This window comes from Rhinichthys klamathensis, unplaced genomic scaffold (assembly GCF_029890125.1).
Source record: "Rhinichthys klamathensis goyatoka isolate OS25496 unplaced genomic scaffold, OSU_Roscu_1.1 h1tg000420l_1, whole genome shotgun sequence".
NCBI classification, from domain to species: Eukaryota; Metazoa; Chordata; class Actinopteri; order Cypriniformes; family Leuciscidae; genus Rhinichthys; species Rhinichthys klamathensis.
Window position 1 is genome coordinate 56,376 of NW_026606918.1, and position 26,643 is coordinate 83,018.

Below are 26,643 nucleotides of genomic sequence, written 5' to 3' on the forward strand. Positions count from 1 at the left end.
GCTCTATTTCTTTTCTGCTACTGTATATTTCAGCACATTTGAGCTGAATAAGTATTTATGCAATTGTCATTGTGTCATATGCTACATGTTTATGAAAATAAAGCAAGTTCACATAATAAGTGTTACTCTATTTTTCATTCATCTGGAGAACTGCATAATTTTTCCGATTACATACAAAACACTTTAACAAAACCACTGTGATTGGTCCCAGCGCTGAGATGGCACGTGTCAATGCGGCGCCCATAAGTGAACTTGACGAACATACGATAATCTATAAAAGCCATTTGATAGAAAGCACACGATGCAGCTTTAAAAAAACAATAATTATCATTTAGACCAACCACACAACAAATTACATCCAACTACCTCCGTTAAATATATTTTGGTCCTCGTTGTGTGACTGAAGAGATTGACGGTGTGTGGGCGTGGCTAATACTCCCGCGTCAACATGCACAGGTCCAATCAGAATGTCTCTTGTAGATTCTACATCCGCTACCATACAGGCACACGACAGACTGGGTATATTGTTACTTTCCATGTGTTTTTAGTTCTTTTATTGCGGACTTTTTATTGTTTCATGTAATTTCGGAGGCTGTAGGATATCCATAAAGACTCGTCCTTGCAGCAGTGGTAGACTTTGTGCATTAACGACAAGCGGAGTAGTTTACGCCATATAATCAAGTGTCCTCAGGATTCAAAATACCGCAGCAGCAAGTTGGGAAAACTACACAGTATGTATTTCACCTTATGAAATTATCTTGCTTTATGTAATTGCTATAGCAAAGAGTAGCAACATTTGGTTTTATTAGGCCTTACATTTGCTGAATGTTAAAGGAAGTAACGTTACGTTATTGGAGTTTGTGTTATATATCATCTTTGTAGTTTTTGATCTGTCAATCATGCTGTTTAAACTGTCTAGACGAGTGCTGAACATTTGCATCCTCTAATTCTCATTATTAGCCTTTACAAAAGTTTCTGATGACTTCTGGAAGCCATGTATTATGTACACATATTGTACATACAAATACTTCAACAACGAAGAGGAGAAAAGAGCTTTATAGCCAAGTTTATCAAAATCACAATACAACATGCAGCACTAATGTCATACGTTAAACAGTGTACAAAAATAGTACAAAATGTTTTACCTTTTTCATTATACTGCTCCAACAGCAAAGCCATGAGTAGCGGAAGAGATGAGAACCTCCTGAGGATGACAAAGGATGACCTGCAGCGCTGGATCCAGGAAGAGGTGGACCGAAACCCTCATCTGATGCAGAGACGTGAACAGCTTACACAGGTGGAGGAGTGGGTGAAGCTGAGGGAGAGAGACTCAACCTACACCCGCCTTCTGTACAGCAATGCCTCCGAGTAAGTTGTGTTTTTCAGTGACTAATGCCAATATCTTGAAGTCTGGGTGACCCTTTGACTGTTTATATCAGATCAGTCCTTGAGTGTGAGTCGGTGATGAAGGGTCTTTATGGAATGCTGGGATTGGAGTACCAAGACGAGGACTCGGAAGAGGAAGGAGGAGGAGGACCACGACCACAGGACGTCATTCATATCACAGATGATGATGAGGATAGACAGAGAATTAGTGTCTGTAATGGAGATGATGATGATGATGATCTTGTTGTCATTGATCTGGGAGGTAAGTGACAAACATTATAATGGAAAGTGCTTGAAATAATAATACTTTTACATTATGGCATACCATTTTGGGCTCATGACTTTGGTTATTGTTTTGCAGCCACCAAAGAAACCTTGGAACCAATGGTGAGGATGTTAACTTAAAAAAATGGTGTTACACATGCTGATATTATTTTGCGCTTATCATTTTTCATTGTCTTTTTTTTCTGTTAATTTTGCTCTTTTCATTGTTTTTATTAATTTTTCATTGATCATTCCATTTTATGAATTATTTTTCCTTTATCTTTCTTTCAGCTTGAAAAGGTGACTATGGCCATTCAGAAGTCATCCAGACTCGTTCAGGACTTAGTCCAGATGGTGAACAAAACCTCTTCAAGCACTGCACCACCATCATCATCATCTGACATCACCAACAGACCCTCATCGACCTCGACCCCCGAGAACAGCCGTTCTGAATCTGTCACACCAAAACAAATAACGGACAACTCGATTGCAATAGTTAAGACCGAATCTCTTTTGAAAGTACCGGAAATGTCCTCACTTCTCAGCAATTCAGAAAAATTCGAATCTATTGCCGGGCATAATTCAGATTCTAGACCAATTAAGACTGAACCTGAACTGACAGCAATAACAGCTTATGAAATGAACATTTCAAAACAACACGAAACCGCTCCTAGTCAAAACAATACATCCATAAAATTAATCAAGACAGAACCCCAATTAACAGCAGTGACTCCTTCAGAAATGTCTTTGATTCCAAGCAAACAACCAGAAACTATTATCAGTGCTAATTCTGGATCCATTGCAAAAATAAAATCTGAGCCTCAGTCGACAGTAGTAAAGTCAGAAATGTCTTCGCCTCCTAGCGATTCAAAACTATTCAAAATGCATTCCAGTCATAATTCAAAATCCATTGCAGAAATGAAGACTGAACCTCAGCTGACAGCATTAACTCCTGAAATAAATTTGCTTGAAAGCGATTCGGAACAGTCCGAGGGTTTCAATTCAGATCGCAGTGCAACAATTAAAACTGAACTTAAATTATCAGCTATGACTTCTCCTGAAATCCCTTCACTTTCAGGTGATTCAAAACAATTGAAAGCTAGTGCCGGTCATAATTCAGCTTCCATAGCATCAAATGAGTCTGGTCCTCAAGTGACACCAGTGACCCCTTCAGAAGTGTCTTCGCCTTTAAGCACTACAGAACAAATGGACACCTTTGCCAGTGATGATACAGCATTAATTGAAACAAACCAGACTGAGCCTGAGTCGACCTCAGCGACTTCTCCTGAAGTGTCACCGTTGCCGATGAATTCAGAAGAACCTGAAACTACTCCCAGTGATGATACAGCTTTCATTGAAACAAACCAGACTGAGCCTGAGTCGACCACAGAGACTTCTCCTGAAGTTTCACCGTTGCCGAGGAATTCAGAAGAACCTGAGAATATTGCCACTTGTGATTCGGAATCCACGGACAAGACGGAAAAGCCAACAACAAGGAGCAAATCAGCTAAACCTTCTGTGCCCACGACAAGTGCATCAACCAATCTGAGATCAAAAAACTCTACATCCGTCACCAGCACTTCCAGCCAGCAAAAAGAAACAAGTGCACCACCATCACCTGCAGATAGTTTTGAGGAACCGTCTGACTCAGAGGACCCAGATTACCTGCCGCCTAATAGTCCTATACCCAGTGATGATGATTATTATCCCCCTGAATCCCCCCCCTCCAAGGCATCGACCAATAAACCTGATAATACCTCCCGCAATGATGCTTCTGCGGAACCTTCCAAAGCTGCAAAAAGTAAGCTTTATTTATTATTTATACAGTTTATACCTTGGTATATTAACTTAAGCATTGTATATTGTGTTACAGATGTACCTTGTCTGTTCTGAATAATCTTACATTTTGATTTCTATCATGCGTTTTAGTTAAAATAAATATTTCCATTTAAAATATTTGGGGTCAGTGAGTTTTATTTTATTTATTCTTTATTCAGCAAAGATTCAAACAGCAAAGATGGAAAAAAAAAATATTATAACATGGGTAATATGTTTAGAACTTTGTGGGGTTGAATGTCCAGTAAAAAATAAAAATAAGTGTGTTTAGAATAATAGGTGTTAATAAATGTGTATAAAATAACATGGTTTTCGTCACCGCTCCCATCCATCCATCTAGTCAGTAACAGTATTTTTCCTCTGTCACTGTTCTTCTTAGTTTCCAAGCCTTCATTAAAGGATTCCTCTGGGTCTTCTAAAGCACATAAAACTCCAGAGATAAAACTCAACGTTAGCGCGGGAGTTTTGGGGAAAAGGAAACCCGATTTGTGGTGTCGAGGAACAGTACAAGAAGTCCAAACGATGGGTAAGAATGATCTATTCTGTATCTTTCCAAACAAAAGGAAAGGTTTTGGTTGTGTTTTTGTACTAAGCAAGCATTTCTTCTTATTCATTGTGGTATTCATTGGTTGTAAATGATATCATCTGACCTGTCTCATCTTTTCTTTTTTCTTTTTCTTTTTTAGAGAAGGGCAACAAATATAAGGTGGAGTTTAAGCATGGTAAACAGATTCTGCTGTCTGCTCATCATGTGGCCCCTGTAATGCGTCCTGTGCTCAATGATTTGTTTGTTGGCTGTCGTGTTGTGGCAAGCTACAAAAATGATGCAGGAAAGACCTTGTTTAATGGTGGCGTGCTGGTTGAGCTTCCTGAGCGCAAGAATCGCATGAGGTGAATTTATGAGTGCAGTACACATGTAGAAAGTATTTGTTTCTCAAAAAAATTCTGTATGTGAAAATTTTCTTTAGAGATATATCTCTAAAGTTTTACTAAATGTTTCTGTCAGGTTCTTAGTGTTTTATGATGATGGCCAGACAGCGTATCTGGCACTGCCAGACTTTCATGTTGTCTGCAAACAATGTAAGAGATTCTCTTTCATACTCCATTTCAGTCTTAGTTTAATAAATCCCCTGAAAACGCTTGAATTCTGAAAGTGAATTTTTTTTAACGTTTGTGTTTCTTTGCAGTTAGAAAGGTGTGGAGGGATATCGAGGATGAGACATGTCGGGCGCAGGTGAAGGAATATATGCGTGTCTTTCCCAACCCCATTGCTGTGGTGCTTCGCATAGGGCAAGACACCAAGGCGGTGCGAAATGGCAAGTTTGAGGCCTGCACGGTGCTTCAGTTGGATGGCAGCCTGATCCAGATCTGCTATAAGGTGAAACTGAATCCATTGTGGTCTGCTAGTTTTATTCTGTGAACCTGATTCTAACCTTTCAACTGAATCTTATAATTTAGTGCCTTAATACAAAGGTACATGAAAGTAAGTGGGTACTTCATGAGAATGTCACAGCATATTTCATATTTTAAACTCACTTGACAAGCCCCACTGACAGATTTAAGGAGATTCTGATCTTGAATGCTTGATTTTGATGCTGATAAATGTGTTGTTGTTGTTATTTTTTCAGAAAGACAAGCAAAAAGAGTGGATTTATAAAGGCTCAGACAAGTTGGAACACATTATAAATATCAAGAAACGTCTTTCTAAAGACAAACCAGAACAAACCATTCCAAAGAGAACACAACCATCGCCTCAACAGAAAACTCAACAACCTGATAAAACCGGTAGCTTTTTTGTGTTTGGTATTCATTCACTTTTCATGTCTCTTGTATGCAGATTTACAACTAGACCTGTGTCCGTATTCTGTAATCTAGTATATTGCAATAATTATCGTGCATGGTATTGTTATATTGGGCACTTCAAAAAGCAGTGACTAATTCTGCATACATTATAATCTGAATTCGATCAATCCAGTTTTTGCTTTGGTCTGAACAAGAACGACAGACAGGCTGACTGAAAATACAGATTCACTGTCTGTTAGTAGGTGAAGCTTATGGAGAAGCGCAAAAACAGTGGTAACCCCTGTACACAAAGTAGCTCTGCTCAACTTTCTGTTTCTGACACTCATTTGTCTCAGAACGTTTTAACTATTTTCAAACAGCCATTCAGATTTTTGTATTCAATATGGTGTTAATCAAATGACATCAAATACATAAATACTTAAGACTTAATATTTTATTTTCAAACATTTGTTTACACATAGATTTTAACATGCCAGCCCAGAAGATATATCTACATATTGTTATGATTCTTTATAGTTGTATTCTTTTGCGAAATTGGTTTACTTTATACATTTTTATTGTGTATTATTTTATTGTATTAGTATTTATTGTTTTAGTATTTATCTCCAATTCTGTTTCTTGTTTAGCAGGAAATGCCGTGCCTCAGCACAACAAAACTTCCTCCTCGACAAAAGTGGACTCACCGACAGTTACATCAACGACTGTTACCTCAGCAACTGACACTCCCGCACGCGTGACCCGACAATCTGATACCACAGTCGCCAAAACACCATCTATCTCCCCTCAAAATATCATGTCGGCAGCTTTCCAGCCGAAGGTCATCCTCCAGAAGTTGTCTAGGCTCTCGCCCATCTTACGTATGCGAACAGCAAAATCTGCTATGGCAGTCAGTACCTCACATTTAAGGTGAGTAATGGGCTTGTACTAGTTAAATATGGGATGGTATGGAATACTAACCACCAACCACCGCACACTATATTCCAGAAGTGCAAAACGACCCGCCCCGGATGAGGAAGAAGAGTATGTTTCTGAGGAAGAGGGGCACGTCTCAGAGCAAGACCAGCACAAGTCCATATACTTGTATCACCGCTGTTGTCCAGCATGTCTGGATGGGGTAAGACCATCTCAGGTCGACATGCATCATGGTGAAAATCCGCTTCTCATCCCATTGCTTTTTAAGTTTCGGCGAATGACTGCTCGGAGGCGCATCGATGGAAAGGTGGGTGGTGTTTGAGGAAGTTGATCCATTAGGCATTCTATAAAATCATTCAACAATATTGAATGTACGCTACCATTCAAAAGTTTGGGCCAGTAAGATTTTTTTTTAATGCTTTTGAAAGAAGTGTCTTATGCTGAGCAAGGCTGCATTTAAAAAAAAAACTATATATATATATATATATATATATATATATATATATATATATATATATATATATATGAGAGAGAGAGAGAGAAATATTTTGAAATACTATTACAACTCAAAATAACCATTTTCTATTGTAAAATATTTAAAAGTGCAATTTTAAAATACAATACTTTTCAGCAGCCATTACTCCAGTCTTCAGTGTCACATGATTCTTCAGAAATCATTCTAATATGCTGATTAGCTGCTCAAGAAATGTTTTCGTGAAAAATAATAACCAATGTTGAAAAAAGTTTTGGTTAATATTTTGTGAAAACCATTGATACTTTTTTCCAGAATTCTTTGATGAATAGAAAGGTCAAAAGAGCAGCGTTTATTTGAAATAGAAATGTTGTTACATTATAAATGTCTTTACTATCTCTTTTGATCAATTTAATGCATCTTTGTTTAACTGACCCCAAACTTTTGAAGGGAGGTGTTTCTCTGTATGGCAGCTGCACATTAATTTTATTTAACGTAATGTCTCCTCTTTGCTCTCTTTAGGTGTTTTTCCACATTTTCTATCGTTCTCCGTGTGGGCGGAGCCTGTGTGACATGCAGGAAGTGCAAGAATACTTGATTGAAACGCGTTGTGACTTCCTCTTCCTGGAAATGTTCTGTATGGACCCGTTTGTGCTTGTGAATCGCGCCCGACCCCCTTCCACATCCACCAGCCAGCCTCACCTCTACCTGCCGGACATCTCTGTGGGTAGGGAGGTGTTGCCTGTGCCCTGTATTAATGAAGTGGACAATACTCTTGCTCCTAATGTCACTTACACAAAAGACAGAATTCCAGCTCCAGGTGTTTCCGTCAATACAAGCTTGGACTTCTTGATCGGCTGTGACTGCACAGATGGCTGTCGGGACAGGTACTTGACTAAATAAATTGGTTTGAATTTTCAATTATGGATGATATTATTAAAAACATTTTATTTGTATGTGTGACAGGTCAAAGTGCGCGTGCCACCAGCTGACCATTGGGGCCACGTCCTTATGCAGTGGCGGTCCAGTAGATGTTAGTGCTGGATACACACATAAGAGGTTGCCAACAAGCTTGCCAACAGGGTAAGAAACAACCTCTGTCTGATTCTTGTTTGATTACAATGGAATTGCCTCACCAAAATCAGATGTATTGCATCATTGTTACAGTGTTCATTTTATTGAAAAAAACATAACCATGATCTGCTCCAGACCAGTGCATAACTAGATACACTATCATTAAAAAGTTTGTGATCAGTAAGATTTTGTTTAAATGTTTTTGAATGAAGCTTCTTAGGCTCACCAAGATTGCATTTATTTGATAAATTCAGCAAAACAGTACTATTCTGCAATATTATTACAATTTAAAGTAATGGTTTTCTATTTTAATAATATTATATCATAAAATTATAAAATAATATTATAAAATGCAGTGTACTTTTTCCTGTAATGGCAAAGCATCATTTCTTCAGTCTTCAGTGTCACATGATCCTTCAGAAATCATCCTAATATGCTGATTTGCTGCTCAAGAAGTATTATGTTGGAAAGTTGTGCTGCCTAATATTTTTATGGATTTTTTTCTTTGATAAATAGAAGGTAAAATAAAAAAACAGCATTTATTTGAAATGGAAATCTTTTGTTACATTATAAATGTTTTACTGACACTATTGATCAAATTTATGCATCCTTGCTGAATAAAAAAAAAAAATCCAACCTCAGCTTTTGAATGGTAGCGTATCATTTTCTCACCTCAAAAATGACCAATGTTGGGGAAACTTACTTTTAAAAGTAATGCATTATAATATTGCATTGCTCCCTAAAAAAAGTAATTAAATACGTTAAAGTTACGTTATTTTTGTGTTACTTTTTCTAGACTTGCCTGTTTGACTTTTAATTACAAATAAACAAAATCTCTAATCTGTCACAACAAAAGTGAAATGAATAATCCTTCTGCTGGATTGCAGAAGAATAGGTCGCAGTAGAAGTAAGTTCAACACTCTTATTTTAGCAATAAAAACAAAGAAATTAAACAAATGTGATGTTTATCTAAAGTCTTTTTTTTCTTATTGGTATGGTTTAATTGGATCATCAAAGGTCACCAGCAAAGACATTAGATAATAGTACATTAAATATATTAGTGTTAACATATTAAATTATTGTGGGTTTGCGTAATATTCTGTGTTTGCATTTCACTGTTTTTATTCATTTTGAGGACTGAATACTGATACTGAATCGGTTTTTGTACGAGTGCTGCATGAGTAAATGCCTGCTTATATTTAGTCTAGAACTAGAATAACCATCATGTTCACACAGCACACAAAACCTCTGCATTTATTCCCGATTTCTCTCAACATGGGAACAGAGGTGTCAGTCAAAACAACGTAACATGCATTGCTTATTTGAAAAAGTAAATGGTAAAAGGTAATGGGCTACTTTACTCGTTACTTGAAAAAGTTGTCTGATTACGTAACTCCTGTTTATATGTAATGCATGACAATCCAACACTGAAAATGACATTACACTTATGTTTTCAAACACCCTCGCTCTTCTCTCACTCCCTTTCCATCTCTGTAGGGTGTACGAGTGTAACCCTCTGTGCCGCTGTGACCCGAGAATGTGCAGCAACAGGCTGGTTCAGCACGGTCTGCAGCTGCGGCTGGAGCTCTTCATGACACAGCACAAGGGATGGGGCATCCGCTGCAGAGATGATGTGGCCAAGGGCACATTCGTCTGCGTTTTCACTGGTAAGCAATCATGCATTTGAACCGAAAACCTTTTAGACCCAAACATTTACTTCCTTACCCACCTCCTTCTATCACCTCATAGGTAAAATAGTGAACGAAGACAAAGTGAATGAAGATGAAACAGTGTCCGGCAATGACTATTTGGCCAACCTTGACTTCATTGAGGGGGTGGAGAAAGTGAAAGAGGGTTATGAGAGCGAGGCGTACTGCTCGGACACAGAGGTTGAAAGCAACAAGAAGACCATAACCATGAAAACAGGGCCGTTGCGGAAAAATACTCTCTACCAAGAAGACACTAGCAGTGGTGAAGGTGTGTTGTGTGTGTAAATATTCACAATATAACCAAGAAAATGTGTGTCGGTTTACTTGTATTTGTAACAGAATTTTTTTTTCTCCATTTTCATAGAAAGAGAAGAACCTATGGAGCTGGTCACAGAACAAGAGGAAATGGAAGGTAAGATGCAGTGTGATGTGGGTGTTATTTATATACTATGTTATTGTTTTTATTAATATTTTAAATTAGCCTTAACATTTAAATGTTTAGCAATTTTTTTTCCCCATTTAGGTTTGATTTATAATTTAAGTGTTTTAGTTTAGTAATTTTCATTTAGGTTAAGTTTTTCATCTAATATTTTTGTTTTATTTCATTTCAGCTTTATTTTTCAATATATTGGTTTAGTTAACAATAAAAATCTTAGTTAGATGGAGAGTAAATCATGACTTTTTTCATCCCATTTTGTATAATTTGCTGATGATGGGGAAAGTACATATTAGTAACTAATGAGAGAGTATGAAAGTTTAGGGCATACTATGGATGTAAATCATAAAATCTTTGTCATAAAGTGTTAAGACTGGCCCGATTTGTTTCAAACTGTTTGATGTGAGTGTTGACATGACCTTAAAACTTGCATATCATTTTCATTTATGCATTCGACAGAGACTTTTCTCCAATTCAAGTTGTACATTTTATAAGTTCATGTATTCCCTTGGATTTTTCCCTATAATTTTATTATTACTATATGGTCGACAACATTTAAATGCTTGTGTAGTTGCTTTAGCTTTATCTTTGATATAAAACAGACTAATCCTAAATCCAGTTTTGGATGCATAGCATGCAAATTGGGATGCAGCAGCCATGGACAATAAGGTGTATAGGTTGAAATCTAGCAACTTTTTTTCCATCATTCATGTTGCTCTATTATGTAGCAAACTTGCCTGATGTTTTTCTTGGCCTATCCTCTTTACCTGTTCAGTCTGTGATGAGTCCTTAAGCGCGAGAATACTATCCCATAAGCCACATGAAGCATCTAAAGATGCTCAGAAGAAAGTGACCAAACAAATAAGAGAGGACGGTCAGTTTTTATTCTCTTGAAGAATCATTTTTCATCCGTTTATGCTTTTAGCGGTTCATTGAATTTGCTGAGTTTATAATTTGTGTTTCTAGGTCAAGGGACCTCAGGTCCAAAGCGTTGCTTTGCCATAAAGTCCTGCAAGAGAAGAGTAAAACCATTAGAAACCACTGACACACAAAATGAGAAAACAAAGACAGTTCTGTCTGCCAACAACACCCGCAGACTGTTCAATGGCGAGGAGACCTGTTACATTATTGACGCGAGACAAGAGGGCAACCTCGGCCGCTACATCAATGTAAGCTAAACCTAAGCCTTTTGTGATTGTAAATGTACCAACAATAATACGAATTTGTAAAAATTATGCACTTTTAGATTTTTGTTTTACCATTAATCCTGCCTCTCTCAACAGCATAGCTGCAGTCCAAATTTGTTTGTCCAGAACGTCTTTGTGGACACTCATGACCTCCGGTTCCCATGGGTGGCGTTCTTTGCCAGCAAGTCAGTTCCTTGATTCATAACAGCTTGATTATCAATTCAATTGTGTTGATATACTTCAAAATGAGTGATGTTTACCCACGTTTTGATTGGGAACTCTGACTAGTGTTTCCTAATTCAAGATCATAAATTAACTAAATTCTTAGGGGCCATTCACACAGAGTGTGTTTTCTATTCAACTGCACAAATTTTCAATTTCAAAAAATTTAATTTGAAATCGTTGCATTTCTGTGTAACGCTAGACGAATGTGTTTTTGCTGTTAAAAACGTAAATCGCAGGTCAGTGGAATGAAAAAGTGGTGCGTTTTTTTTTTTTTTTTTTTACTTGAGCAGCAACAGTCAAACACATCCGTCTAGTGCATGCTTGCATGGAAAAGCAGTGCAGTGGAATTATCCCTCAGGGCTGGTTCACACAGAACATGTAACGTCCACCTAGCGTGTGTCTAGAGATGCGTTTTTTTAAATGTTCAACTTCTTTTGACTTGAATGCCGTGTCAGGGAACAGAGTCCTGCAAGCGGGCATGGATGGGTGAACCGCTAATATTTGATGTAACAGGTGGAATATTTACGTTGTGATTTGTGGTGCTGGTGCGGGTCGGGAATCAATGGGCAAGGGCGGACTGCGGGTCCAATAGCCAAAACTGTTTCGACTCAATTCAGTACCCACTGATAGGCAGCTGCTTTCAAACGGTCCCGTGCTTATTTGTTTTCACGCTCTGTAGTCTGAAGAACATCAAAGGTTTCTAATTAAAATGCGATTTGCAGCGTTGAGTACAGCGTTTGCGTGATTGACAGCTTCAGTCATTAAGAGTTCTTGTCATCTTTGGTTGCTTTCTGTATAAAATCTATTCGCAATTTGAATAAAAGTTTTATCTTTCAGTTTCAGGAGAAACAACCGCATTTAAATGCAGAGTGAATCCTCTAAAATATTCCGATAATGAATGACAGTAATAGCTCATATTTGGCTATATGTTCTTTTAATTTATGGAGACCTCTAAGCGTCTGTATAGCCTATGGTGTGATTTATGCACATTTGTTGAAAATAGCCTGTATGGGCAGATTGTTCACATGATGTAGGCATAAGTTTTTTTTTTTTTACATGATGGATGCACATTTGAATCTTTTTCTTTTAATTATTACCATGTTGGGCTGCGTGTCTTTTTTCATAAATGCATCAACTCAGAATGCATAATGTTGGTTCTCACACACACACACTCACTCACATAATTGCTTGTGTTACATGAGAAAATAAATAATTTTTGTCTACCTGATGTATTAGATTTAATGCAGGTTCGGGTCGCAGTCTTTATTTAATATGGGTCGGGTACAGAATTAAATTAGTGCTGCTGTCGGATAATGGCTCGGCTGTTCTGTTAAGTACTTCGGGTTTACCAAACAGGACCCTTGAAGGACCTTGTCAGGGGCCATTCATACAGAGTACATTTTTGGAGTTAAAAACACCAGATGCATGGAAGTGGAACATAAAAAACGCATGGTCTAGAGATGCGTTTTTAGAACACTGTCACGTTGCAAAATGTTTACATGGAAACCTATTCCATTGTTTTTTATGTAAAGATTTAGCAACGTGACAGCACAGTGGAGTGGAAAAATGCATTCTGTGTGAGACGCTGCAAAAGACACAAGACTCGTGCGCAACGCAATAGTAAACTAGGACAAAGTAAAGCAGTGGAATGGTAAAACACATTCTGTGTGAACAGTCCCTTAGCCATATTTTAATTGCCTTGCAGACAAGATTCTTAATGTGTTTGTGTGCGGTTTTTCCTTTCTTCTGTCTTTATCAGGCGCATCAGGGCAGGTACGGAGTTGACGTGGGATTATAACTATGAGGTGGGCAGTGTGGAGGGGAAGGTTCTGCTCTGCTGCTGTGGCTCATTGCGGTGCACTGGAAGACTGCTCTGATCTGCCCCTTTCAACATAAAACACTAAAGCTTTCAATGTGTTGTTGACTTTCATCAACATGTCAGAAATGTAGTTGACTGTTTTGGAAGAGCATTTCATAAATGTGAGCCATTGAATATGAAAAGTATAATACAATATATTAAAGTGTGTTTTTTTTATTGTTTTTAACCTCTACAAAAAATGTGAATAGTCATGTATCTGTGTGTAAATAAAATTTGCAAGTATCAAAAACGACTTTAATTGTAAGATTTGTCTTGTATGTTTTTTTCCAGTCAAATATGCAAGTATGCATTGGAAAATAAAGCTAAATATGAGCAATACCAATAAAGTAAGCAATTATAAAATAAATGTATCGGTAAACCTATTAGATAACTTGCTATTTATAAAAGAGTTAACTACTGTGTTACTCCTTACGTCCTTACGTTACTCCTAAGATTCCTTATGTATATATATATATATTATTATTTTTTTTTATTTTTTTTTTGGTGAAGATACTAGTGGCTATTGTAGTAACTATGCTTACCGTATTATCAACCAAAATTACTACAATTATTACTACTGTAAAAATCATAATTTAGTCTCCTTCAAATACAAGAAACTTCTTAACGTTGTATATATATTGTTTTCTTTTTGTGAAGACACTGGTGGCTATGTAGTAACTATGTTTGTTTGGGTAAATGAACTTTGGGTGATATTTTTTGAGGATTATCATCATGGAATAAATAGTGCACTGTTCACATTGAATGTACAAATGTCCCGCGCGCGTGGTATAAACAACAAGCTTTTGGAGGAGGGGCCGGAAGTAGTTTTTTTTTTTCACACTGTTTATTTGGTCTTGAAAAGTGAGAAAATTTAGCCGAAGCGTCAACACGGATTTTCTTTGGGATAAACGGACAGGGCTGGCTGCTAAAACGGTGAGTACAAAACATAATTTTACTGTCTGCCACTATTTGCCCCTATCTCAGCCGAAAAGGACAAGAACGAGCATTTGAGAAATGGCCAGTTGAAGATTAGAAGATCTCAAAATGGCCGTCGACGCGTAAAGAAGCTAGTCAGCTAAAATTATATATACGTTATATTTATCTTCCGTTTTCAAAAGTTACCACACCATGTCATGTAACGTTATCGACCTTACCGCACGAATTTTAGTTTAACATTAGAGACGATTATTAATCGACTTCCTTACCGTTACGCTACAAAATAAATGGTAATTAAAATAACTTTAGCTAGTTGGTTAGCCTATCTATATGTTGCTGCAAATATGTCGTTTTTTCTTGTAATAATGCATTATTAACATCTGATCATTTTTATCCCTATAATATAGTTTATTTCGAGTTAATAAATATTTTCCTTATATGTTGTTTGTTACAGCTTGGTCTGCGGTTTCTTTGCTAAATATAGAAATTGGCTCGAATAACTGGCTCTTGATATATAGTTTTGGGGCAAAATTTCTCTAAGAATGTATTTCAAATGTCATTTTACTTTTTTCCAGATTAAAAATGCTCTCGAATAAATTTAATTTAATTCTTATTTCTTTGCTAAATTAATTTTCTAAAGTCTCATATGATTTGTTCCTTAATATGTTTTATGCAATATACCAGGATAAATATAAAAAATGCCCAGGCCTGTATGTTATCCTTGATGTATAATATTTAAATGTATTATATTTTTTGTGTGTTTTCCATGCAGACCTTATTGGTATTTAGTGTTCATTACTGTATGACAGTAACAACATGTGTGTCAACAACCATACAAAAGAAAATAATGTGGCAATGTTTTATCAATTAAATTAAAATTAAAATCAGCCTTCTTCGTGTTTAAATAATTTTCTGTCTGTTCTCTAAATGTTTTAACACCCATTCTAGACCTGCCTCTCTAAACTGTCAACATATGGACAGTCATTTGACTTGTCAGTTGACTCCCAAAAGCCACAAGATTAGTGAAGCACTTACATTTTATTTTCTTGTTTATCTTAATACATTTTATGTTATATCTTGAGCAGATGCCACACTCCAGACGGTACCCGTCCTCGGAGAGGGCCAGCCACAGCAGCTACCAAGATCGTTATCGGGACAGAGACCGAGAGCGAGGGAGAAAACCCCGGCATCGGCGCTCACCGACATTCTCCTCCAGCAGTGAACGTGAGAGGAGAGGGAGAGGACACAGGCAGGAGGCCGGCTATGCCCGATCCAGGAGGTATGATCGCTGTGTAGTGAAAGCACTGGCCAAAATTGCAACAACAAAGAAATTCAGTGAAATATTATAATAGTAATATTTCCTTTTATAAATATGTCAATATATAGGCTCTGTCTGAAATGGCACCCTAAACACTCGCGGTCTTCCTACGAGTCTGCACTTTCGTGACCAGGCTGTTGATTGTGGTTTTAAACTACTTTTTATTGTCAGAACATGACAAACATTTTACGTTTTTGAATTCTTTACACTTTTCCAGTCTTTTTTCCTCAACAAAATACATTTCTTAATAGAAATAATTTATTTCTGCATGTTTTAATGGGTGATATTGTTTCAAATCATGAAACCCGGTTTGTGTTGCCTGACTTTGATCTGTGTTGCACATATCTTCAGCACAGTTTGCAGTGCAGGCTGCAATATTAATATTACATGTTTTGTCTCTGAGAAATGCATATTTGACTGTAGCTTGAGTTGACAGTAGAAATAGCTTGAGTTGGGATGCGAATGTAAATTTGTTCATTAACAAAAACAGTAACATCTGTAGAAATTGGAACAACCTAATTCTTATACGGTAAAATTTAAATATTCAGACTTTGAGTTTTATTAAAAATAACTATTGGTCTTCCATAGTAGCATACATTTAGATCATGATGGCCAGTTAAAACCACGCATAAAGCACCTCAATACCATGGTAAAATGTAACTATATGGTTTCTTTGGTATTTACCACACAAATTTTAGTTAAACAATAGAGACGATTAATAATTGACTACCTTGCCGTTACACTACAAAAGAAATGGGAATTAAAATAACTTTAATAACTTTAACTAGTTGGTTAGCCTGCTGCAAATACATATATAGTAAATATATATAGTACGTTGCTGCAAAAAAAATTCTTTTTTTTTTCTTGTTATAATGCATGATAAACATCTGCACAAATGTGTTCCATTGGTATGTAACAGGAAGTAAGACTGTAATTGCTGACGACTAACTTGCTTCAGCAGTTCAGAATCGATTCTTTCTTTTAGAAGACAAAAACTTTATTTGTCATGCACTGATCTTTAAAGCTTTGCAGATACTTTACCTTCACAAACAGCTATATTACACACTGCATCAAAGGTAATCAAAAAAGCATATTAGGGGCATTTATTATTATTATTATTATTACTACATAATATTTTAATGAATATTAATTCAATACCAGGAAGTAAGCAATGGTAACTTGAAAGAATCAAGTTAGTGATTGTATGGTATAAATGCGCTCATCTTCTTCCCAGCTACGACAACCGTTCTTCAGACCGCCGGCCATACGACAGACACTACGGCGAGAGCCATCGGCGCCTGGACCACAGCCGGGAACGGGACAGGGATCGCGACAGGGAACACCGGACGCCGAGCAACTACTTCTCCCGCGACGCCTCGCCCAGCTACGACTACCGACGGGGCCGTGATCGGGACCGCGAGGACTCTTACCGGAGGAAAGGCAGCAGGCGTAAGCACAAACGAAGGCGGCGTAGAACCAGGTCCTATAGCCCATCCTCCTCGGTGAGTACTTCAATACCCGAGCCTGCTCTTTCCCACCCCCAAATCCCCTCTTCTCTCTCAACCTCTACACGCTCCTGTCTCTCTTTCTCCATAACGCTTCTCTTTTCCACAGCCCCAGGATTTGGTAAGTATGAACTCTTTTGTTTTATGTTCTTTTTGTTGACATTTTGTCTTTTTAATAGTGATAGCCTAAGTCTTGGCTTTCAGTGTTTATAATCGAATTGGCCCAACTGTTACATTATAGTGAGACTCGTACAGTAGTCATTAATGTAAACATTAAGTAGTAAATGTGTTTGTTGGGAAAGCCTCTGTAATATCTCATAACTCTCATCCATTCTTTATCTTGCTCTATCTACACGCCTATATAACTCTTTCACTGTTTTTTATGAAAACATATAAATTGCTCCATAACTTCAGCTCTTTTTTAATTTTATTTCCAGTCTCCCAGTCGAGCAACCTGTTTCTTTTGTCATGTTGTGAATTAGCAATGCCTTCACTCATGTGCTCTTCTATGAGTAAATGTTGATGCAGGTTGCTTTTTGTGACTTTTTGTCAGGGTTGCTAGGCAGAGGGATGAGGGGGAGTTTGAAAGCAAGCAAGAAGGGAGGGGTAAAATGTTATCTTTGACTTGATCCCTTGCACTATATCCCTATCGTTATATATATCTCCTCACGTGGGTGTCATACGATTCGCCCCATGACCACCAAACCTACCTACAACAACTACAACACTGCTCATCTTCGTCGCCGTGGCTACGGCTGCCCCCCTCCACTCTCCCCGCTCCGCCCACCTCCCCTCCTCCCTCTGCGGTCGTGGCGTGATCTCTGACCTGTGACCCTGGCCGGGGCCGAAGCAGCGGAGTGACAGCGGGACACGGGCACTGTGTGTGAGGGACGACGAGGAGGGTCACCTGATCTGTCGGAGTGGCGACGTCCTGCAAGAGAGATGTACACACTGCCACTACTACTACTCCTCTACTCCTATATCGTAACCTTTCTCCCTATCAGTACCAGCACACACACAGGGGAGGGCAGGAGGTCATGATCATGATCATGATTGGTGGTGATTGTGATGCTGTCATAGAAAGTTCTCCCCTTTTGCCGGAACAGGCAAGGGGGAAGGCATGTCGAACATGTCTTTAGTAGCTCCTTTTTTTATTCTTTTCAGTGGGGATGGGGTGTTTGTATTGCTGTGTAGAAGTATTATGATCCTTTTTAATTCTTGACTGACAGGTTCCCAGATTTAGTATTTTTCCTAGTCCCATATTATTCTGGTCTTGTTGAAGCATTTGGCTACATCAAGATTCACACTTACCCCTACATCGTATGCTGTCAATCATTTCGATTTAAAGATTTGATTGCTGTGACATGCACAATATTTCCATAGGTACTAGTATGCATGTTATTTTTTATAGTAAATACAGTCATTTTAGTTTTCGAATTCGCTTAAAGCAGTCCCGCTGTTTTAAAATCCCTCAGTTAAAGTTATCTACTTATTAGGGGTCCTTCTGCGTCGGACCTACGCAAAGTCTGTTTCTTTGCGTTTTTTTTCTTTTTTAAACAAATGCAGACTATTTTTTTTGTTGAAAAAACATGCTTTATTCCTTTCATCGAGAGTGTGCGTAGTGATGCTTGTCGTATTCTTTTAGGTTAACCTGAATAGATAGTCACAGTTAAGATTAAAAATGTGATTCTAGGAAACTTGTTTAGGATTTTCTCTTTAAATGCGCTGTCTAATTAAGCTCTTTACATCTCCCCCTCCCCTTTTCTCTACGTCTTTTTCCCTCTGTTTGTCTCTTAGATGAGATTGTCAGCACTTTGGGCGAGGGCACCTTCGGGAGGGTGATGCAATGTATTGATCATCGCAGGTGAGCGTCGTCGCTTAGCGACCAATCAGCTGCTATATTACAAAACCAACATGGTGTGAACTTCAAACAAAATGTGTTTCTTTGTCCGTCTAGTTGTTGGGCTGAAAAAAATCTGCTCTGGTAGGTAAAAATGCAGTGTGTGATTTATTCCAGACAGTAAAAAAATATCTGGGTTCCTATATGCCATTTTGGAAAAGTAGAGTATGGAAAAATATTGGCATTTCCAGACATTTGCCCCAATTTAGTTTTCCATGATAGAAAATTAAGAATTATTTAATGAAATTATATTTATCATGGCACCTGTTTAGTGATTTTTTAGTGATTGTCAAACATGACTGAATAAATTCAATTTTGAGTTTGTTCTCAAGATATTATTAGCACCGTATTACAGAGCCTCTAAAAAGACCTTTGCAAAAAGAATAAAATATTCAGACTTTTGTGTGCGCACAAGAAACCATTAAACTTAGCATATAGGACAATGCACACTGAGCCACCTATTGTTGTGGCAAATTCACAATCTTTGGTTCAGGTCTCAAAGAAATCTTTCAGAGTCGAAGTTTCAGGTCTCAGAAGAATTAACTTTATTGACAAGCAACAAAGTGAGATGCCAGCTGGCCATCTGATCTTTCATGGGCCAGTGCTCTAGTCTTATACCTTTTTCTTATTGTTGGTGTCCAATTAGCGTTCGTATTACTATCCTTTTACACAATGGGCATTTGTATTATTATCCTTTTCTGGCACATCGTTACATTGTATATAATATGTTTCTCTTCCAGTGCTTCCCAACACCTGCATCTCTACTACAAGTTTTTTGGGTACTTTTCCACTCTCTTGTCCCTGTCCTCATGTGCCCTATCCTCACATTCAGACTCATGTATAAGACAGATGAAATATGAAATTCTCCAACACTATCAGCCCATTTCGCTGCGTGGTTTCTTGGCCGTCACAGAGTATGCGTTAAAGCAGACCTAAGGCCTTGAAATATGACGTACTGCTCTAACGAAAGCCGATTTAATTTTTTAAAATATTTTTTATATAGTACCACTCTATTTTATAGACCCTTGAACTTGGCAAATAGTGCACACAGCCATATTGTGCCATCAGCCCATTTTGTGTCATGGTTTCTCCGCCGCCACAGAGAATGCCTTAAATTGGACATTAGGGCTTGATTATTAGAGTTACTACCCTAAGGAAAGTCAAATTTTGAGCAAATAGATCTATTAATTCATGTGCATCCATGCTCTTATTTTTTCCATAGTAAGATGGCAGTGACGCAGGAAAGAAATATCTTATAAAACTAGAAGTTGTATTGCGTAAGCACACACATTTTCAGTGCGCATGTGAATAGTTTCTCAAGGGCACAAAAAAAGTTTCTTGTGTGTGTGCAAAAGTCTGTATATATTTTTTATTTTAGGTGCTCTGTATTTTGCCACATTGAGAAAATCAGGGAAAAACCCCCTGAGAAAATTTTAATATTTACAGATGACTACTATATACCAAATATAAAGCTGAAAATAATGCAGTATGAACCATTTATGGTAAATATGGTCTGAAAATACAGAGGTCTGGAAAAGTATTGAATTTTTTTAATTGGAAAATGTGAAAGAACCCTGAAATATTCAGCGAAATGGGGACCATCCCAGCTCTCACCAGTGGTCTATGGCTTTTATTGATCTATAATCAGCGTTTTTGCAATTTATCAGTTTTACTGGTTATCTCCCTACAACAGACAAGAAATCTAAATACTATCCATCTTATTTTTCAATGCAGAAGTAAGCTATTTCTTGTGACTTCAGATTAGGAATAACAAAGTGGAGTAAATGGTAAAACTATTTGCTCTACAAACCAGTGTTTGATTTTGATCAGTTAAAGTAATATGAATACCAGTTTGCAGTATCAAGCTGCATAAAGGACTGTTTTCGTGCGGCTGACACCGGAAGCCTTGCACATTCAAGGTTAAAATGGCTGTGCTCACTAACCCATAAATATAGTTCATTCCTTTGATTGCAGGGTTGAAAAGATGTAGTTAGAGAGCTATCTGACAGATAAGAGAACATTGCAATGTTTAAACTAATGCTCTTCTGCTTGGTTAAGGGGTGGAGCACATGTTGCTCTGAAAATCATCAAAAATGTGGAAAAATACAAAGAGGCTGCCCGGCTGGAGATCAACGTCCTGGAAAGAATCAATGAAAAGGATCCTGAGAATAAGAAGTGAGTTGGCAAGACAATCTTTACAAAATTAGCACAATTTGAGGAATTGTGTATGAAGTGCTTAAACATCTAGGTGCAAATTTACAACTTGGATGACCTGCTTACAAAATTACACTTTTTAACCTGTCTACTTTTCTCTCTTTCTCAATTCTTTAGTTTGTGTGTGCAGATGTTTGACTGGTTCGACTATCATGGCCATATGTGTATCAGTTTTGAGCTCTTGGCTCTCAGTACTTTTGATTTCCTCAAAGAAAACAATTACCTGCCCTACTCCATCAGCCAAGTGCGTCATATGGCTTACCAGGTCTGCCTGGCTGTCAAATGTAAGTAGACATTCAAGTAAGATCAGTGTTTTTTTTCTTTCACAAATTATGGTTGGACTCCATTTGCCTTGTATTAAATGGCCAGTTCTGCAATTCATAGTATTGTGGTCTTTTTCTCCTCTGCAGATTTGCATGAAAACAAACTGACCCACACAGATCTGAAACCAGAGAACATTCTCTTTGTCAACTCGGACTTCACAATCACATACAATGTGGAGAAGGTAATGAAAGAGTTTGTCATTAGCTTTAACTAAACCAATATTTTGTGTGTGTATGTTAACATATCAGCATCAGCTTTTGAAAACCCCATTAGTGGGCCATTAAAGGAAATCCATATTAATGAACCCCCTTCTCTGAGGTAGAAGCGAGACGAGCGTACTGTGAAGAGCACAGCAGTGAGGGTGGTGGATTTCGGCAGCGCTACATTTGACCAAGAGCACCACAGCACCATCGTTTCTACCAGGCATTACAGAGCACCTGAAGTTATTCTAGGTAAGGACAATCATGCCTCATTCATGACTGACCAAACAGCATGTGTTTTAGCAGTACACATTATCCTGAATTTGAACTTGAATAACTTTTGTTGTTGGCATGAAGCGAGACCAGTTAAGGCACAGGACTAGAATGGGTTAATCGCTGCAGCAACAGCAGATTAGCTTCTTTTCCACCACAAGGAATTTAATTAGTCAGTGACTTCATTCAGCGGACTGCAGGGAATCGTCCAACGTAAGATTGGTTGCCATGAAAGCTGATACCCAACCTTAATCTGTTATGAAATATCCTGCATGTTGCTTTACTGTTAATATAAGAGTAAACGGGTACTGTTATTTATATGTGCAGTACTGTTCAAAGGTTTGGGGTTGGTAAGATTTTTAAACGTATTAGTCTCAAAATACAGTGAAAACAGTAATGGGGGTGGGGGAAGTAGTGACAGAAGAAGTCTGAAGTAGTGAGTTTAGGTATTGGTGCAGAGCCAGTGGTTGTTCTGTAGGCAAACATTAATGCTTTGAATTTAATGCGAGTGGCAATTGGCTTATTTTAAATAATTTTAAATCATCTTGAGGCCCTCTAGTTGAGAACCACTGACCTAAACGATTTCTTCTGCCTGATACTGTACATTGTCCTGCAAGGTTATGATGCATTAACATGATGTCACCACTAGATGACTATTGCTCAAAATTAGGGATGGACATTTTTCAAAAATATTCTATTAGAATATTCTGGTTCATAAAAATCACATATTTATTAAAATGTCGTTTAACAAGAAATACATTATTTTTTTAAGTTTTTGTCATTATTTCTGAACAAGCTTACATTAGTACATTAGGCAATATACATAACAAGCTTATTATATATCTTAAGGTTTTCTTTTAGTTGAAAACATTAAACAATATGTGTAAACAAAAAATATAAAGAACAAAATCATTTAAAGACCCACTCCGATGAAAATAATGTTTTTCTAGGTGTTAACATGTTCTTGTGGCATTTTTCTTATGTTAGAGGACATATCTTTAGAAAAATAGGCTCAAAGTTGTATTTCTGAGTATTTCTACATTCAAATGGCTGTGAATCAGTAGCAGACGCAAAAATGCCGTTTGAAATAGACTGGAGTTGTGACGTAGTAACTCCACTGGGCGGGGCCACAAGCTCATAGTGCTCTATAAGTAAACTTAAATTTAAACTTGATTCTGCAGCACTATGATTTATTCTTTGTGTGATAGCTATGAAAACTTCAAAAAGGTTAATCTGACTAAATGTTTGGAGCATGTCCACAAACATATTTATTTACTAACATGTTATTAGGAGTTATTGGCCTTAAATAGTCAATTCAAGAGATTACAAAAACAATAACGTTACCATTCTGATACATCCACTTGTAGACGACTAGATCTATGTACGTCCTCTTGTTCCTCGTCCGAGCTGGCATCTGGCTCAAAACTGTACGGCTGGATAGCTCCAATATTGTTCTCCATTTTTGTTGCACCGGTATTGACAGGTTGGGGATGTAAGCTAGCGGGAGAGACAGAGCTCTCAGCAATGGGGAGGGGGAGGGTCGTCCCCGTGCCAACGGCTCCGCCCACAACGCAGAGGCGAATTTCTAATGAGCTACTGCCGCTCTGCTGAAGCGAAGACCCAGAAAACGGCACAGGTTTTGTGATTTTGGCTAAAAATGGCATAATCATAATTTAAAGACCACTGGGAATGTTTAAAAATAGCTAAAAAATATGATCGGAGTGGGACTTTAAGCTCAAGCAGCGCGAACGAAAAAAACCTGCTAATAAAGCAGACTGCGCAGTTATCAAACGTACACGCATTATCGTGTTTATATTGTTTCACATTCATGTTGAGAAAAACAATAAAATCCACATGCTCGAGTGAGAAAACGCGCTGCGCTGACAGACGTTGCAGAGACACGGTGTTCAAAGTGAAGTTACTAACAGCACTTTGAGTTTTCTGTTCTTAAACCTGTCTTAAACGAAAATTAAAGGAAGCATACGTCTCAAAATAATTTTGCTACCAGAAGATATCATCTCGGATACCGATGTCCTCGGGGGTACAGCTGCGCTTACCTGCTGTCGGTAATGCAGTGGTTTGCTCTCTCTCTCAGTCGACTGGTGTTTGGATTTCATGCGATTTCTCATTGTGGTGGTGATATTATAATAACTCAGTTTCATTAATAATTGATTAATTTAAAAGTAATTCCATTTTGTAATATCATTTTCATCGAAGTAATTCCTAACTTTGCGAGGCAGACGACAACATTATGTGATCAAATGCAATCCACTTGTTAAACACGCTCCACAGCGCCACCCAGTGCATTTAATTATAACTGAAATAAGAAAAGTAAAATTCGAATAGTGTTTTATTTTTCGAATAATAATTCTAGATCGAATATTCGTGCACATCCCTTCTCAAAATAGTGAACCAAATTGTTTTGCCTTGCAGAATTGGGCTGGAGTCAGCCGTGTGACGTGTGGAGTTTAGGCTGCATCCTCTTCGAGTACTACCTCGGCTTTACTCTCTTCCAGGTACAAAGTCTAGCTCTGCTACTTCCTTTTCGTACCACTTCTCTGAGTCATGACAGCAGGTCTACACAGCCACTCTTGTTTATGTATGTGTTCAATAAGCAGCTTAAGATCAGGTAGAATCTGACCAAAGGGTCACAGGTGTTCATGCACGCGTGTACACTGTAACCAAACACCTGTTGTTTACCCTTTGACCTCAGATGCGCTCACTAATGCTCTCTCTTTCTCATGCACACACAGCTCACTGTATAGGAACATATGTTGACCTGCATTGTAAAAACCCGGCAAAAACATGTTGCTAAAGAGTCTAATGTTTATCATCAACTAAGTAATGTTCATCAATCCTAATTTTATTCTTTTTTTATCTGACTCTTAAGACTCATGATAATCGGGAGCATTTAGCCATGATGGAGAGAATTTTGGGCCCTGTTCCTTCCCGTATGATTCGTAAGACTAGGTAAGTTTTTAACACTCTTAACTGGGATTTTCTTAAGTCTGAGAATAGTTTCCATGTCACTCGTGCTTGTGTGCGCAGCAGGTTGTGCAACTGAACTGATCATTTCTTCACCGCACAGGAAACAGAAATACTTTTATCGTGGACGCCTGGACTGGGACGAGAACTCTTCAGCAGGAAGATACGTTAGAGAAAACTGCAAACCTTTGCGGGTAAGTAACTGTTTTATAGGCTTCATATTTTGTGCCTGGAAAATGAATATAGTGGATACATTTATTTTTGATGGGTGGTCATGTGTTAATGTACTTACAATCATCTCCCTCTCTCTCTCTCTCTCTCTCTCTCTCTCTCTCTCTCTCTCTCTCTCTCTCTCTCTCTCTCTCTCTCTCTCTCTCTCTCTCTCTCTCTCTCTCTCTCTCTCTCTCTCTCTCTCTCTCTCTCTCTCTCTCTCTCTCTCTCTCTCTCTCTCTCTCTCAGAGATATGTTCTATCTGAAGCTGAAGAGCATCACCAGCTGTTCGATCTGATCGAGGCCATGCTGGAGTATGAGCCGACGAAGCGTCTTTCTCTCGCTGCAGCCCTGAGGCATCCTTTCTTTCAGAGCACCGTCAGCAGCGCTGACCAGAATGCCGGAAAGAGCTGGGAGGGAAACCGCGACATCAGTCGGTGACAGTATTCATCTTCAACCAACGTCACTGTCTTATGCCAAAAAAAAAACTCAAGGACTCTCATGCCAAGAGAGTTAACATGGAGCTGAACTGACATTGATTTAAGTTTTATAGTGCAAGAGGAATGAAGCCGTTGCACAGCATATGATTTCTCAATCATCTTCCCATAATGTGAGAACAGCTCCATGTGCAGCAGGAGAATGTGAGGAACTTGACGCATCTAGAAGCTCCCGGTCAACTGACATGCTTGTACATGTTGGACTTTCAGAGAGTTGAGTGAATCTACCCTCCCAAGTTCAGTTCTTCCAGCCAATTGTGGCTAATGACAGTCATAAGCGGAGGGAAAGTGGTTTGATGGGGATAAAGCATTAATGTAACACTCCATTTCAGAAAATAACTGACAAAACAAGCATCACTGTTACAAGATAATTATTTATCGGGCGAATACGTTTTGTGCATTTTAGCCCTCGGCTGAAAATCGCACATGCATCGCGACACTGTTTGTATTCAGTTCAATTCAAACCAAGTAACAGAGCAGCAGTGTTCTGGTGATTGTGTCCCTCAACACGTTTACAGTATTTATTTAGTTAACCGGATGTCTCCTTTTGTGTGTTTGTATGGATTTGACTGTATAAATGTGTAAATGCAAATAACCATGTTGTGACTACAGAATAAAGAGCCTGTATGTTTGCTTGCTGTGAATGTTTTCACAGTGAGGTCTCCAGGCAAAATGTTTTTACAATCAAGAAGTTCTTGTCAAGTCATTTTCTACATCGATTGTATGTGTGCATATGATATTCTATGCTGATATGAATTAAACGTTTGGCACTAAGTTGGGCATTAGTGCAGTGCTTTAACCTATAAAACACCGTCTTCTGCCATAATCATCCTTTGGCGTTACAGCTCAGGAAAGACAGAAAACATGGAATCTACAGCCCTCTGTGGTTTTTAATAAACACATCCCTCAGAAATGTTTGATTTTTTTTTTTTAACAATGGATATGAGGCATACATTTAATTCTTTTAACTTGTAAGACTAACATATATATTCCAGAATGCCTCTTATTTTTGATAATAAAATTTGGAATATGTAATATTTTACCTGCCTAGTCATACAGTAGTAAAACACATCTTTTAATTCCTTAAATAGAGCATTTACTCTTCCAATTTTACATCTG

The 26,643-nt window shown here is 38.0% G+C and overlaps 2 protein-coding genes and 1 long non-coding RNA gene across 4 annotated transcripts; all 3 read left to right on the top strand.

Moving 5' to 3' along the window:
• The first annotated feature begins 716 nt into the window (after positions 1 to 716).
• Positions 717 to 13,415, top strand: setdb1a (SET domain bifurcated histone lysine methyltransferase 1a). Its single transcript, XM_056235350.1, has 21 exons — positions 717 to 735; positions 1,171 to 1,368; positions 1,440 to 1,648; positions 1,748 to 1,773; positions 1,942 to 3,451; positions 3,866 to 4,012; positions 4,173 to 4,377; positions 4,493 to 4,566; positions 4,674 to 4,864; positions 5,115 to 5,271; positions 5,916 to 6,162; positions 6,247 to 6,508; positions 7,196 to 7,560; positions 7,640 to 7,756; positions 9,245 to 9,414; positions 9,497 to 9,724; positions 9,821 to 9,868; positions 10,668 to 10,766; positions 10,859 to 11,061; positions 11,176 to 11,264; positions 13,064 to 13,415. The coding sequence occupies exons 2-21, from the start codon at positions 1,178 to 1,180 to the stop codon at positions 13,179 to 13,181; spliced, it is 4,656 nt and encodes a 1,551-aa protein (XP_056091325.1). The 5' UTR covers positions 717 to 735; positions 1,171 to 1,177; the 3' UTR covers positions 13,182 to 13,415.
• A 555-nt stretch (positions 13,416 to 13,970) lies between these two features.
• On the top strand, positions 13,971 to 26,208 carry clk2a (CDC-like kinase 2a). 2 transcript variants are annotated; one of them, XM_056235346.1, is made up of 13 exons: positions 13,971 to 14,095; positions 15,184 to 15,377; positions 16,651 to 16,918; positions 17,775 to 17,865; positions 18,719 to 18,785; positions 20,880 to 20,996; positions 21,153 to 21,319; positions 21,446 to 21,540; positions 21,682 to 21,811; positions 24,266 to 24,348; positions 24,723 to 24,802; positions 24,921 to 25,011; positions 25,277 to 26,208. In XM_056235346.1, the coding sequence occupies exons 2-13, from the start codon at positions 15,184 to 15,186 to the stop codon at positions 25,466 to 25,468; spliced, it is 1,575 nt and encodes a 524-aa protein (XP_056091321.1). In that variant the 5' UTR covers positions 13,971 to 14,095; the 3' UTR covers positions 25,469 to 26,208. The 2 variants fall into 2 exon arrangements, with proteins under 2 accessions (XP_056091321.1, XP_056091322.1); XM_056235347.1 differs by lacking the exons at positions 13,971 to 14,095; positions 15,184 to 15,377; positions 17,775 to 17,865 and having other exon boundaries at positions 16,784 to 16,918.
• On the top strand, positions 18,948 to 19,779 carry LOC130070810 (uncharacterized). The gene is made up of 2 exons (XR_008803930.1): positions 18,948 to 19,314; positions 19,349 to 19,779. It is a non-coding gene; the product is annotated as an uncharacterized LOC130070810 (long non-coding RNA).
• Positions 26,209 to 26,643: the final 435 nt, after the last annotated feature.

Excerpts from the sequence above, each read along its gene's own strand:
- setdb1a (XM_056235350.1), top strand. The coding sequence starts at position 1,178 with ATGAGTAGCGGAAGAGATGAGAACCTCCTGAGGATGACAAAGGATGAC. Across the intron at positions 1,649-1,747 it reads TGTTGTCATTGATCTGGGAG|CCACCAAAGAAACCTTGGAA; the intron begins GTAAGTGACAAA and ends ATTGTTTTGCAG. Across the intron at positions 6,163-6,246 it reads TTACGTATGCGAACAGCAAA|CACCAACCACCGCACACTAT; the intron begins ATCTGCTATGGC and ends TGGAATACTAAC.
- clk2a (XM_056235346.1), top strand. The coding sequence starts at position 15,184 with ATGCCACACTCCAGACGGTACCCGTCCTCGGAGAGGGCCAGCCACAGC. Across the intron at positions 21,320-21,445 it reads GGTCTGCCTGGCTGTCAAAT|ATTTGCATGAAAACAAACTG; the intron begins GTAAGTAGACAT and ends TCTCCTCTGCAG. Across the intron at positions 25,012-25,276 it reads AAAACTGCAAACCTTTGCGG|AGATATGTTCTATCTGAAGC; the intron begins GTAAGTAACTGT and ends TCTCTCTCTCAG.